Below are 15,092 nucleotides of genomic sequence, written 5' to 3'. Positions count from 1 at the left end.
TTTCACTGACTTTCCTGCAGCAGACAGGGCTTTGCGAGGTACCAGTGACATTGAAACAACCCTGTAGGCTCTGGCACAGAGGACCACCCTGGGAGGGGGGTCAGTGGGAGGGCCTTGAGAAGGGGAGTGGGCTGGAAGGCTAGGAGACCCTCAGTCTGGCCCTCCCTGCCACTGAGGAACAAGTCCCAGCCAGAACCTTCCCTCCTCTGTGCCTCCGAGGCGATGGATCAGCCACCCGCCGGAGCCACATGGTGCTTGGGTTCCGTGGGCTAAATTGCTGTCCCTGCTTCTCCAGACCAATAAAACCACTCACTTGTCTCCAGAGCAAACTGAGGGGTACAGAGACCTGGGGTGGGGGATACTGAAGGGTGTCAGCCCTGATGAATGGTGGTCAGTGTGTCCCTAAACAGACCCTGGTCCAGCTGGGAATTGGCCCAGGCTCTCCAACTGCAAAGCCAGTGGGTAAGAGCTGCTCCAGGAGCCACCGGGGCTCTGCCAAGGGGTCTCCAGAGCCACAGGCTGCAAGGTCTGTCATAGGAGGAAAGAAGGGAAAAAGCAAGGGGCCACTGGCTGTGGGCACCAGGGCTCAGGGACATGCCTCCCTGTCCCCTCGGAGTGCCAGGTGCCCAGTCAATATTACAGAAGGGCTGGACTAGGCCTTCCTTGCTCGCACACCAGCAGCTCAGCCTCCAACTACTGGCTCTACACAGAGACTAGCTCTGGGCCCAGACTCATCTGGTGGCACAGGGCCAGTGTCAGGCCCGCATTGCATCCTCACCTGTGGGTCAGCCGAGTGGGGCTGCAGTAACACTGCTCTTGTCCGCAGCAACAACTGTGAGATGGACTCAGTGCTTGTGTCCATCATCAATGGCTTCACATCCGTCTACGCAGCCACTGTGGTGTATTCCATCATCGGGTTCCGAGCCACAGAGCGTTACGACGAGTGCTTCGACACGTAAGCCGCCCCCTTGGTGCCAGGGTCCCGGGACTGGAAGGAGCCTGGGGGCTGGTCACAGAGCATGGCCTCGTGGCCCAGAGAGGGGCGTCAGCCTTGCTCTCGCCCCCAGGAATATCCTGACCCTCATGAATGGGTTCGACCTGCCCGAAGGTAACGTGACTCAGGACAACTTTGCAGAGATGCAGCAATGGTGCAACGCCACTGACCCCGTGGCCTATGGGAAGCTGACCTTCCAGACCTGCGACATGAACTCCTTCCTCTTGGAAGTAAGTCCCATTGGGTGGTTCTCCCATGCGTTGCGGCCACGATGAAGGGACATCTTTTGCAGGAAACTTCTAGAGCCAGGCCACTGGTTAGAGCCTTTGCCCAGGCCAGCGCTCCTGAGTAAGGGGTGTCTCAATTACCTAGTGCTGCCATATCAGAAATACCACAAGTGGGTGGCTTTAAAGGAGCCCTGGTGCTCAAAAATAATCAAAATGTGGGCGTGTGTTTATGTAATGTGTGCAATTCCACAAATAAAAAGAATGTCCTAAAGGCAAATGTAAGGAACCCTGGTGGGACAAATGGTTGAGCTCTCGGCAGCTAACTGAAAGGTCAGCAGTTCGAACTCACCAGCCGCTGCTCAGGAGAAAGATGTGGCAGTCTGCTTCCATAAAGATTTACAGCCTTGGAACCCCTATGAGGGAAGTTCTATTCTGTCCTACAGAATCACTACGAGTTGGAATCAACTCAGTGGCAAACGGGAATGGGCAGGTGGCTTCAACCAACAGGAATTTATTTTCTCACAGTTCAAGAGGCTGAAGTCCGAATTCAGGGCACCGACTCCAGGGGAAGGCTCTCCTCTGTCGGCTCTGGGGAAAATCCTTGTCCCAGCTTCTCTAGCCAGCCATCCTTGGAGTCCCTGGGCTTGTAGACTGGTCGGTCTCCACTGTCTTCAGATAGTGTCAGTCTTCCCCTGTGTCTGCCTTCTTCTCTGCCTAATCTGCTCTTTTATCCTCAAAAGCCATTGGCTTAAGACACACCCTATACTGATATGACCTCATTAGCATAACAAAGAAAGCCCTATTCCCAAATGGGATTGCATCTACAGGTATAAAAAACACAAAACCCGTTGCCATGGAGTCGATTCCAACTCTTAGTGACCCTATAGGACAGAGTAGAACTGCCCCATAGGGTTTCCACAGAGCGGCTGGTGGATCTGAACTGCCGAACTTTTTGATTAGCAGCCGAGCTCTTAACCACTATGCCGCCAGGGCTCCAAAAACAACTTCGCGGAGGTATAATTATGTGCCGTTAAATTCTCCCATTATCAGTGTAGAGTTTGCTGAGTCTTAATAAATGTATACAGTAGGGCCACCATCATCACCATCCATCACCCCAAAGGTCACTCCTATTCTCCCCAAGCACCAGGCAACCACTGAACTGCTTTCCACCTCTATAGCTTCACTTTTTTCTAGAAATTTCATATGAATCAAAGGGGGTTCAAATGGTAGAATTCTCTTCCATGCAGGAGACCAGGTTGCATTCACGACCAATGCACCTTAGGCGCAGCCACCACCCATCTGTCACTGGAGGCTTGTGTGTTACTATGATGCTGAACAGGTTTCAGTGGAGCTTCCAGACTAAAACACACTAGGAAGAAAGGCCTGAAGATCTAATTCTGAAAATCAGCCAACGAAAATCCTGTGGATCGCAACGGTTCAATCTGCAGCCAATCATGCAGGGGGTGCAGGACCAGACACATTTTGTTCCATTGTGTCTGGGGTTCCCATGAGTTGGGAGCCAACTCAATGCTCGCTAACAACACATAAACTTCATAGAAATAGAATTGTGTACTCTGTGTTCTAGCTTCTCTCAGCATTCTCATTTGAGACTCATCCCGTTGCCATGTTCATTCCCTCCTATGATGAGTAGCATTCCTTTGTATGAAGGCCGCACTGTTGGTTTTCTACTCTTTCTCTATAAACTCTTCAGTAGCCCTTTTACAAGTCCCCCAGAGGTGTGTCTATGTGGGGAAGGGATCGATATGTTGTCCCTGGAACTCAAGCAAATGCTGTTACATTGCGTTGGGGGACAGTGGCTTGTGATGAAATTCCTGAGGCCTCTCATGTCCAAATCCTGCACCAATTCCCTGAAGGGCATGCCGTGGGGCAGGACAGCTCCCCATTAGCCTTTCAGCCCTCCCGAGGCAGCTGCATTTCTCTCCAGAGACTCTACTGCCACAACCACTGACCACGGGCTGCAGGGGTGGGAAGAGCTGGTGCCGCAAGTTCTCAGCTCACCATTTGGGGCTGGAATGCAGCGACAAGGGGAACAGCTTTGGGGCCTACAACAATAACACCTCCTTTGCCTCTGCACCACGAGCCCCTCTGTGCGCCTGGCCTGCCCCACAGGCCTGCAGCTGTCCGTGCCACCCCACTCATTGAGCGTTTGCCTCAGTCTTGAAAAGATCTCCTTAAATCACGGAGCCTTTCTGCACTCAGGCTGTATGAGGATAAGAGTTTAGAAAGCACCTATGAGTGAAGAGCCCCTGCAGTGAACAGAAGACGTTCTCGTCTGTGGGCCTGTCAGTGCGTAGACACCCATGTGAGTCCGCATATCTGTTCTGCGCAGCAGGGGGCTCTGCCTGCTGCTGGACAGTTTGATCCACATATTGGTTATAAAATGTAGTTACGCATTTAAAGTATACTCTGCAGCCTATTGTTGTTGTTAACTGCTATCAAATTGGTTCGGACTCATGATGACCCCAGGCACAATGGCACAAAAAGTTGCCTAGTCCTGCACCATTTTCATGATCCTTGGTATGCTCGAGTCCGTTGTTGTGGCCACTGTGTATCTTAAGTGCCTTCTAACTTACAGATTTATCTTCCAGCACAGAATTGGACAATGTTCTGTTGTGATCATAGGGTTTTCATTGGCTAATTTTCAGAAGTAGATCTCCAGGTCTTTCTTCTTAGTCTGTAAGCTCTGCTGAATCCTGCCCACCGTGGTCGACTGCTGGTATTTGAAATACCAGTGGCCTAGCTTCCAATATCACAGCAACACACAAGCCACCACAGGTTGGCAAACTGACAGAAGCGTGGTGGCTCTGGAGCCTAGAAAACAAAATTGAAATCACTTAAATTAACCGGCAGCAAGTATCAACATTGCAAGTGTGACAGTTTATTACTTACTGGAACACATGGGGAGAGAAGAAAGGAACACACTGGTGCCCAGCAGATAGGAACCTAGTAGGACATTTCTAGGCACTGGTATAGTGGTTAAGAGATTGGCTGCTAACCAAAAGGTCTACAGTTCAAATCTACCAGATGCTCCGTGGGAACCTTTTGGGGCAGTTTTACTCTGTCCTATTTTTATAGGGTCGCTATAACTCGGAATCAACTTGATGGCAATGGGTTTGGTTTTGGAATGGGGCCAGCGGCAAGTGTGAGTGGTGACGCTGTATGTCTGTCTGTCCACTCCCCCTCAGGGTGTGGAGGGCACGGGGCTGGCGTTCATCGTCTTCACCGAGGCCATCATCAAGATGCCGGTGGCCCCACTGTGGTCCGTGCTCTTCTTCTCCATGCTCTTCTGCCTGGGCCTGTCATCCATGTTTGGGAACATAGAGGGCGTGGGTGTGCCCCTGCAGGACCTCAAGATCATCCCCCCCAAGTGGCCCAAGGAGCTGCTTACAGGTTCGTGTGGTGGGTCTCGAGCAGCATGCTTGGCCGCTGGGCCTGGGGTCTGTCATCCTGCACTGAGCTGCGGGGACATACCTCAGGGGCAGCAGTATTGTCCAAGAAGAGGACATGGTCAACCTGGTCATGAGGGACAGTGGTCAGAGAAGGCTTCTTCCCAACAGAAGGTTACGAAGAGGAGTCCAAGGAGGAGCCCAGAGGGCATTCCAGGCAGAAAGACTGCAGAAAACAAAGGCATGGGGGTCCAAGGAATGGTGAATGTTTGGGGTTTCCACAGTATGGACAGTCAGGGGGCTGTGTGCTGGGCCTAGGCATGTGTATCCACCATCCTGTGGGTGTGTGGAACCCTACCATCCTGTGGGCTCTAAGGGGGGCATTCTGGAGCATTCCAACAGGGATGCCACTTGGGCAGGGCTTGGAACTCTGGGTGTCAGCACAGAGGCTCAGTGGGAGCCATGAGACCACCGTGGGGGCCACCAACAGAGGCAACAGCTAAGCAGGGCCACCCACCCATCAGTGGGCTGGCGAGGGCAGGGGGCTTAGAGAGCCTTGGCAGGGAGTCAGCATCACTCTGTCCAACCCGAGGCAGATGCAGCTGCTGGGGACAAGCAACAGCCAGTAAAGGGTATGGACTGAGGGGCAGGGAGAGCCCCAGAAGCTGGGTAGAGGAGGGAGTGGGCTTTAGGGGAAGGGCGTGTTGGCAGGGCAACCCTGCAGAGAGGCCGGCACACAGGCAAGGACAGGGATGTTATCTAAGAGTCCAGTGGGACTATGGACATGGTTTGGGTGGGGCAGGGTGAGGCAGGGTGGGGCAGGGTGTGGATGGTGGGTGAGGCCCCTCAAGAGGTGTATGGTCAGGGAGGACGGTGATAAGCAGCAGCTGGGGGCTGGGGAAAAAGAGGCGGTGCTTGTTTGTTTGTTTGGAGGGTGGAGGGAGACGTGGTCAGACAGTCTTGAGATGATATGGTGGCTCCGCTATGGGTAGGTACTGGTTCGGGGAGTGAAGGGGGCACTGGGGGAGGGAATTTCTGACTCCATCTGGTCCATGGTCCTCAGGGTCTCCCAGCCTACACATCAGCCCCCAGGAGTGCTCTCTGTAAGGGACACTGAACACATGGTCCTCAGAGGTGTTGTTTGAATAAAAAACCAATTCCATTACTCCAGAGCTGTCCACACTGTTGGAAATTTGAATTGATTTCCCAAAACCCCATCTGTATGCCACACACAGAAAGAGAACTAACTCACAGTGAAGTTTTCAGATAGGCCTCAGCCCAGGCTCTTTAGAGCAGGACAGGTTAGCCTTCCAGCTGGAGGTGAACTTTAAGGCTTTTAAATCATTATTTTTACAGGGGGAAAAATCGTTCTTCCAAAACACCCTTTGTTTACACTTCATGAGATGGAATTTTTAAGTCCAGAGTTTGATGCAGCAACATGAAGGCGGGAGTCACTGTTGACTTGGGACACGTCTATAGAAAGCTTCTCAGATGTACAAATCCCCAAGGCTCGCAGGCCGGGGGCTTTCCCAGCCAGGCCATAGCCCCAGATCTGCCCTGGGATCTCCTGGTATCTCTGTCTGCAGTGGGGCCATGCACGCTTGGGTAACCTCCTTCCTGTCTGCCCACAGGCCTTATCTGCCTGCTGTCCTACCTTCTCACCTTCATCTTTGCCCTGAACTCGGGCCAGTACTGGCTCTCCCTGATGGACAGCTACGCCGGCTCCATCCCGCTGCTCATCATTGCCTTTTTCGAGATGTTCTCTGTCGTCTATGTGTATGGCGTGGACAGGTGGGTGCGGAGAGCAACACCTGATGGTGGTGAAGAGCCAGGTCGCAGGAGAGCTCCCTGTGCTGAGTGGTGGGGACTGCTGACTTGTGGGGCATTCCGGGTCTGCAGCACAGGGGATGAGGAACCACGCAGCAGATGCAGGACCTCAGCAGGTCATTAAAACGAAGTGTAAATTTACTTCCACCAGAACAGCAAGGGATTGGCACTGGGTCTGTGAGAGAGGGAAGAGAACCTCAAATATATGGGACTTAAAGCCTGGCTGAGGTGGCATCTCCATCCCTGGCCAGTGTAACTTGATTTCCAGAAGCAATTCATACTGTCTTCTCCAGCTTCCAGATGTTCTCTAGACCAAACGGTACACAGATAAGTGTTAACACTAATATTAGGAGGCTGTGGTTAATAACCTGGGGTGTAGGAAGGAGTTCCTAAGTGGTGCAAATGGTTAATGCACTCAGCTACTAACTGAAAGGTTGGAGTTTCGAGTCCACCCAGAGGCACCTTTGAAGAAAGGCCTGCCAATCTACTTTCAAAATTTCAGCCATTGAAAATCCTGTGGAACACGGTTCTACTCTGACACACACGAGGTTGCCATGAGTTGAACTGTACTCAATGGCAACTGGTTATACACACTCTTACACTCTTGATTCAGGATGGATTCCCCAAAGTAGGAAGCTTAGTCAAAGCGTTTGTCCTTTGTAAAATTAATAGATACAATCAAATTATTTCCTAAAGGCATAGGGATTCCAACTCCACGAAAAATAAAAACCAGTTGCCATCAAGTTGACACTGAGTCATGACAACCCCATACATTTCATTTTTGACGATTTCCTATTTTCCTAGAGACATATTTCGTACATTCCAGGTTCCGATTATTAATGGATGTTTGCAGCTGTTTCTTCTCATTTTGAGTCGTGCCACATCAGCAAATGAAAGTCCCAAAAGCTTTACTCCAACCACGTCATTAAGGTCGACTCTACTTTGAGCAGGCAGCTCTTCCCCAGTCATCTTTTGAGTGCCTTCCAACCTGGGGAGCTCATCTTCCAGCACTGTATCAGACAATGTTCTGCTGCTATTCATAAGGTTTTCACTGGCTAATGCTTTTCAGAAGTAGATTGCTGGGTCCTCCTTCCTAGTCTGTCTTAGTCTAGAAGCTCAGCTGAAACTTGTCCTCCATGGGTGACCCTGCTGGTATCTGAATACCGGTGGCATAGCTTCCAGCATCACAGCAACACACAAGCCCCCACAGTATGACAAACTGACAGACACATGGAATGGAACACATAAACATCGATATCCTAGGCATTAGTGAGCTGATATGGACTGGTATTGGCCATTTTGAATCAGACAATCATACAGTCTACTGTGCTGGGAATGACAACTTGAAGAGCAATGGTGTTGTTTTCATTGTCAAAAAGAACGTTTCAAGATCTATCCTGAAGTACAATGCTGTCAGTGATAGGATAATATCCACACACCTGCAAGGAAGGCCAGTTAATACTACTACTATGCAAATTTACCCACCAACCACTAGGGCCAAAGATGAAGAACTAGAAGACTTTTATCAGCTGCTGCAGTCTGAAATTGATCGAACACGCAATCAAGATGCTTTGATAGTTACTGGCAATTAGAATGCGAAAGTTGGAAACAAGGAAGATGGATCAGTAGTTGGAAAATATGGCCTTGGTGGTAGAAACAATGCCGGAGCTCGAATGATAGAATTTTGCAAGACCAATGACTTCTTCATTGCAAATACCTTCTTTTACCAGCATAAATGGCAACTATACACATGGACCAGATGGAAGACACAGGAATCAAATCAACTACTTCTGTGGAAAGAGAAGATGGAAAAGCTCAATATCATCAGTCAGAACAAGGCCAGGGGCCGGCTTTGGAACAGACCATCAATTCCTCATACGCAAGTTCAAGCTGAAACTGAAGAAAATTAGAGCAAGTCCATGAGAGCCAAAATATGACCTTGAGTATATCCTACCTGAACTTAGAGACAATCTGAAGACTAGATTTGACACATCGAACACTAGTGACCAAAGACCAGTTGTGGAATGACATCAAGGACATCACACATGAAGAAACCAAGAGGTCATTGAAAAGACATGAAAGAAAGAAAAGACCAAGACAGATGTCAGAGAAGACTCTGAAACTTGCTCATGAGTGTCGAGCCGCTAAAGCAAAAGAAAGAATTGATGAAGTAAAAGAACTGAACAGAAGATTTCAAAGGGCCTCTCAAGAAGACAAAGTAAAGTAGTATAAGGACACATGAAAAGAGCTGGAGGTGGAAAACCAAAAGGGAAGAACACATTCGGCGTTTCTCAAGCTGAAAGAACTGAAGAAAAAATTCAAGCCTCGAGTTGCAATAGTGAAGGATTCTATGGGGAAAATATTAAATGATGCAGGAAGCATCAAAAGAAGATGGAAGGAATACACAGAGTCATTATGCCAAAAAGAATTAGTCGATGTTCAATCATTTCAAGTGGTGGCATATGATCAGGAACTGATGGTACTGAAGGAAGAAGTCCAAGCTGCTCTGAAGGCGTTGGTGAAAAACAAGGCTCCAGGAACCGATGGAATATCAACTGAGATGTTTCAATAAACAGATGCAGCACTGGAGGTGCTCATTCGTCTATGCCAAGAAATATGGAAGACAGCTTCCTGGCCAACTGACTGGAAGAGATCCATATTTATTCCTATTCCCAAGAAAGGTGATCCAACCGAATGTGGAAATTATAGAACAATATCATTAATATCACACACAAGCAAAATTTTGCTGAAGATCATTCAAAAACAGCTGCAGCAGTATATCGACAGGGAAGTGCCAGAAATTCAGGCCGATTTCAGAAGGGGACGTGGAACCAGGGATATCATTGCCGATGTCAAATGGATCCTGGCTGAAGACAGAGAATACCAGAAGGATGTTTACCTGTGTTTTATTGACTATGCAAAGGCATTTGACTGTGTGGATCATAACAAACTATGGATAACAATGGGAAGAATGGGAATTCCAGAACACTTAATTGTGCTCATGAGGAACCTTTACATAGATCAAGAGGCAGTTGTTCAGACAGAACAAGGGGATACGGATTGGTTTACAGTCAGGAAAGGTGTGTGTCAGGATTATATTCTTTCACCATACCTATTCAAACTGTATGCTGAGCAAATAATCCGAGAAGCTGGACTATATGAAGAAGAACGGGGCATCAGCGTTGGAGGAAGACTCATTAACAAACTGTATTATGCAGATGACACAACTTTGCTTGCTGAAAGTGAAGACCACTAGAAGCACTTACTAATGAAGATCAAAGACCACAGTCTTCAGTATGGTTTGCACCTCAATGAAAAGAAAACAAAAATCCTCACAAGTGGACCAATGAGCAACATCATGATAAACGGAGAAAAGATTGAACTTGTCAAGGATTTCATTTTACTTGGCTCCACAATCAACAGCCATGGTAACAGCAGTCAAGAAACCAAAAGATGCATTGCATTGGGTAAATCTGCTGCAAAGGACCTCTTTAAAGTGTTGAAGGGCAAAGGTGTCACCTCGAAGACTAAGGTGCGCCTCACCCAAGCCATGGTATTTTCAATCACATCATATGTATGTGAAAGCTGGACAATGAATAAGGAAGACCGAAGAAGAATTGACACCTTTGAATTGTGGTGTTGGCGGAGAATATTGACTATACTATGTACTGCCAAAAGAACAGACAAATGTGTCTTGGAAGAAGTGTGCCCAGAATGCTCCTTGAAGGCAAGAATGGCAAAACTGCGTCTGACATACTTTGGACATGTTGTCAGGAAGAATCAGTCCCTGGAGAAGGACATCATGCTTGGCAGAGTACAGGGTCAGCAGAAAAGAGGAAGATCCTCAACGAGGTGGATTGACACAGTGGCTGCAACAATGAGCTCAAGCATGACAAGGATTGTAAGGATGGCTCAGGACCGGGCAGTGTTTCGTTCTGCTGTAAATAGGGTCGCTATGAGTTGGAACTGACTCAACAGCACCTAACAACAACAACATGACAACCCCATGTGTGTCAGAGTAGAACTGCATTCCATGAGGTTTTCAATGACTGGTTTTTTGGAAGTAGATCTCCAGGCTTGATTTCCCAGGCACTCCTTGGTGGACTCAAACCTCCAAACTTTTGTTTAGAAGCCAAGCACCTTAGCCGTTTGTACCACCTAGGAGCTCCTAAGGAGGCTTATTCTAGCAATAAGTGAGTGACAGAAAAACTTGAACTGACCTAGCTGGTAGCAATAAAGGAAGATTGAGTAGCACAGGCCAACCGTACTATATTGTAATATTATGCAGATATTAGCAAAGCATGCCTTTGTATTATGATGATGGTGAAGAATATTGAATATACCACAGACTGCCAGGAGAATGAACAAATCTGTCTTGGAAGAGGTACAACCAGAATGCTCCTTAGAAGCAAGAATGGTGAGAGTATGTCTCACATACTTTGGACATGTTATCAGGAGGCACCAGTCCCTGGAGAAGGACATCCTGCTTGGTAAAGTAGAGGATCAGCGGGAAAAAAAAAGAAAAGAAAGACCCTCAACGAGATGGGTTGACGCAGTGGCTGCAACAATGGGCTCAAGCATAACAAGGATTATGAGGATCGTGCTGGACCGGGCAGTGTTACCTTCTGTTGTGCATAGGGTCACTATGAGTCCCAAGTGACTTGATGGCACCTAACAACAACAACAGCAAAGCATATTGAGGTAGAAATGCACATGTTTGTCAAAAGACAAATAATCAGCTAGGAAAAAGAGTTGGCAGCCCACGTAGCAGATGAAGCACTCCAGGCCCATGTCACCTTGAGGGAAGTAGGAGGTATAGCATCCTAAAGATGGTGCACATGTCTGACTAAAGCCAGACACTTAGGGCCTGAGGGTAATGAGCAATGCTGTCCTAAAGAGACCATGAGAGAAGGGAATGGATTAAGTGATGGGCCCCCAGAGGGAAGATCAGTCACCACACCAATCTCCAAAGCACCCTTCTGGGGCTGTCCTCGGTTCCAGTCCTGGGCTTGCACCTAATTCTCTGGAAGGGTCCTCTTACTTCTGTTGAGGGCCTCAGCCCGCTCCTGGTTAAGTACTGTCTGTTGCATCTGGCTTCTACAAACAGTAGATTCGTTTGTGCAGAAGAAACATCTGCATAGGAGGGGCATTGTCTTGGTCATCTAGTGCTGCTATAACAGAAATACCACAAACTTTGGCAAACAGAAATTTATCCTCTCACAGTTTAGGAGGCTAGAAGTCTGAATTCAGAGTGCCAGCTCCACGTGAAGGCTTTCTCTTTCTATCAGCTCTGGGGAAAGTCCTTGTCATCAATCTTCCCCTGGTCTAGGAGCTTCTCAGCACAAGGACCCTGGGTCCAAATGACAGGCTCTTCTCCTGACTCTTCTTGCTTGATGGTGCTGAGATCCCTCTCTTCTCTGCTCACTTCTCTCTTTTATATCTCAAAAGAGATTGACTCAAGATACAACCTAATCCTCCTAATCCTGTAGATTGTGTCCTGCCTCATTAACATAATGGACAGCTCACTTCCAAATAGGATCGTAACTACAGGCATAGAGGAAGGATTTAAAACACATACGATAATCACACCAGATCACAAAATGGAGGACAACCATGCAACACGGGGAATCATGGCCTAGCCAAGCTGACACACATTTTGGGAGAACACTATTCAGTCCCTAACAGGCATCAAGAACTAGGGCAGGAAATGGGGGGCTTCAGGGACCCCCACATGGCCAAGGGCTGTAAGGCCCCTTTTGGAAAGAGAGGATAAGGAGGAGTGTTTCAGTGGCTTTCTGCCTACAGTTTCCCAAGAATTTTTAACCTTCTACTTTGCATAAGGAATTCCTGGGTGGTGTAATTGGTCAACTGCTCCCTATTAACTCAAAGGTTGGAGGTTCAAGTCCACACAGAGGCATCTGAGAAGAAAAGTCTGAGGATCTACTTCTGAAAAATCTGCCATTGAAAATGCTATGGAGCACAGTACTACTCTGAAACACATGGGGTCTCCATGAGTCAGAGTCAACTCACTGGCAACTGATGTTCCAAATTTTGCATAAGACACTAAGCCAGGACTTAGATGAGGATGATGAGGTCTCTCACAACTTATTTACAAGTTGGAACAGCCAGGGTTTCTACAGCTGTCCAGGGGAAGAGATGGCTTCTGGCTGTAGCGACAGAGGAAGGCGCCTCAGGGCAGGCAGCATCCTCTCCTGCAAGGATGGCTAGGATTTGGGCCAAGGGAGATCAGGGCGTGGTGCTCCAGGACCACACTTCTGTGTCCAGGTGCAGGAGAGAGTGGACTATCCTTTGCTTTGCTGAGTAGTGGCCTGGCTTTGTCCACCAGGTGACGGCTCTCCTCTCTGGCCTCGGCTTCCAGGTTTAATAAGGACATTGAGTTCATGATCGGCCACAAGCCTAATATCTTCTGGCAAGTCACGTGGAGAGTGGTCAGCCCGCTGCTCATGTTGATCATCTTCCTGTTCTTCTTTGTGGTCAAGGTTAATGAGGAGCTGATATACAGCGTCTGGAACCCAGACTCTGTGAGTGCTGGATGGTAGACCTGGGGTCCGGGTGGGGATCGGCAGCAGGTCAGGTCCCCTGTGAGGAGGGCTGGAGAAGGCGGGGTGGGGCTGAAAAAGGGGGGAGGTGCGTGGGGAGCAGGGAGAGGCACGTAGGGGCAGGGGGAGGGCTGGAGAAGGCAGAAGGAGGCATGTGGGGATGAGAGGAGGCATGTAGGGACAGGAGGGGGTGTGTGGGGGCAGGAGAGGGCTGGGAAAGGCAGGAGGAGCTGTGTGGGGGATGGAGGAGAGGCACGTGGGGGTGGGAGGAGCGTGTGAGAGGCAGCAGGAGGCAAGTGGCAGTCACGGGGTTAAGGCAGCATTTTGCCCTTCTCCCTGTGGCCCACCTGAAGGAGACCCCCACTTGCTCCCTATGTGTTGCTCACCACGGTTGTGGCTTTCTCCCCAGCCGGAATTTCCCAAATCTCAGAAAACCACGTACCCCAACTGGGCCTATGCTGTGGTGGTCATCGTAGCAGGGTTGCCCTGCCTTACCATCCCTGGCTTTGCCATCTACAAGTTCATCCAGAACCGCTACCAGAAGCGCGGGGACCAGCAAGGGCTGGTCAGCACCCTGTCGTCACCCTCGGTTAACGGAGACCTCAAGTACTGAGCGCAGCGCGCCATCCATGGGCAGCAGCAGCCGGACTGGTGTGCCGGAGGAAGGGCTGCAGGCAGGGCCCACAGAGAGGTGGCCAGGCTGTACCTGTGTGACCATGTGCGTATGTGTGACACGTGTGTATGTGTGCAGGTATGTGTGTGTTAAATGTGTGTGTGGTGTGTGTACATGTGCACCTGTGGTGCACACACCTCTTGCCCTCATCACGGATGCAGTGTGGACACACACAGCCACCCCTTAAGAAGAACTTCTGCTGTGCCCTGGGTGTGCCTCATGGGAAATTCAAAAGCTAAGGCTTGGAGAAGTCACACTACAGTGCTTCACGTGCAGCAGACAACTGCAAGAGACGGGAGCACACGCTGCCATCTCAGCCCCGCATATCAGCTCTCGTTACCCCTCCCCTGCACCCCTTACCCTTGCTGGTGACCTCTGGATCTAAGAGCGCCTGCAGTAATGGGATGAGGACGAACCCTCTGCCAGAGCTGCACTCACGCCGTCAAAAACGGCCTGAGCAGGTCAGCTGGCCAGCGGCCAGTTAGGGAAGTGTGGCGGCTGTGTCTGCATCCTACCCCTCAGCCAGGTCTCCAGTCCTTGGCCAGGTCCTGGCTTAATGAGTGCTCACAGATTTAATCATTGCTTCTGGCCACCACAGATAGATGAACAGTTAAATCAAACGAATGTTGCATAATTTAAAGAAAAAGCCACTCTTTGGGTTTTGTTAAGAGAATATTAACCGTGTGAATTTTTAGCCCAATGTTGGAAAAGATGGGTTATATGGTAACTTGGCCCTGGCTACCATCACCCTGGGGCATTCGACTCCTCCTTGGCAACTTCAGGGATGAAGCCAATGTCAGCTTCTCACCTTTTCCCTTTCATGGATGATTTGTTCTCTGGCATTTGACGTCCAACCTTAGCCAAAGTTGCTTAGCATTTAGGGTGTTTGCTTCAATGAACTGGTCATCTCTACTTTCCCCATGGAAAATTCTAGAAGTCTAAATTAAACTGGACTTCTTAGAAATCTTTATGGGCAGAGTAAGTGATTTTGTTCGAGAGTGGCTGCCCGGACCCCAGTGGTCCCTGGTGCCATGTCCCTCCCACTTCGTAATGCCTCAATAATGCTCTCACCTTTTCCAGCACTTTTCATCTAATTGTGGTCAAAAACTGCAGCCCCCTGGCTCCAGCTGTCTGAGCCTTTCAGATGCCCAGTGGGGTCCCTGAGTCTGACTACCAGCCACTTCCATCAGACCATGGCCGGTCACCTGGACATCGTGGTCGATAAGCCCATGGCTCTGCCCCAAACGTACTTGCAGGGCCAGCGAATGAGGGTCTTCAGCCGTGTCTCTGGCCTCCCAGCCCCATTTACAGATGATTCAGTGGGATCCCTAGCTTAGCCTCTTCCCCAAGTCCTCTGACCACCCATTGGAAAAGCATAAATCAATATTCTGTCTGTATGTTGCC

General features: G+C 49.4%; 1 protein-coding gene across 1 annotated transcript in view; it reads left to right on the top strand.

Annotated features, from left to right (window-relative positions):
- Positions 1-13,628, top strand: part of SLC6A19 (solute carrier family 6 member 19) — a 43,140-nt gene extending 29,512 nt beyond the window's left edge. Inside the window, exons 7-12 of the mRNA XM_049861047.1 lie at positions 827-955; positions 1,068-1,224; positions 4,428-4,632; positions 6,260-6,419; positions 12,835-12,997; positions 13,425-13,628. Of these exons, the coding sequence (XP_049717004.1) occupies positions 827-955; positions 1,068-1,224; positions 4,428-4,632; positions 6,260-6,419; positions 12,835-12,997; positions 13,425-13,628 (1,018 nt within the window). The remainder of the gene's footprint in view (positions 1-826; positions 956-1,067; positions 1,225-4,427; positions 4,633-6,259; positions 6,420-12,834; positions 12,998-13,424) is intronic.
- The last annotated feature ends 1,464 nt before the right edge of the window (positions 13,629-15,092 follow it).

Source organism: Elephas maximus, chromosome 2 (genome assembly GCF_024166365.1).
Source record: "Elephas maximus indicus isolate mEleMax1 chromosome 2, mEleMax1 primary haplotype, whole genome shotgun sequence".
Classification (NCBI taxonomy): Eukaryota; Metazoa; Chordata; class Mammalia; order Proboscidea; family Elephantidae; genus Elephas; species Elephas maximus.
This window is presented reverse-complemented; position numbering and strand designations above follow the sequence as displayed.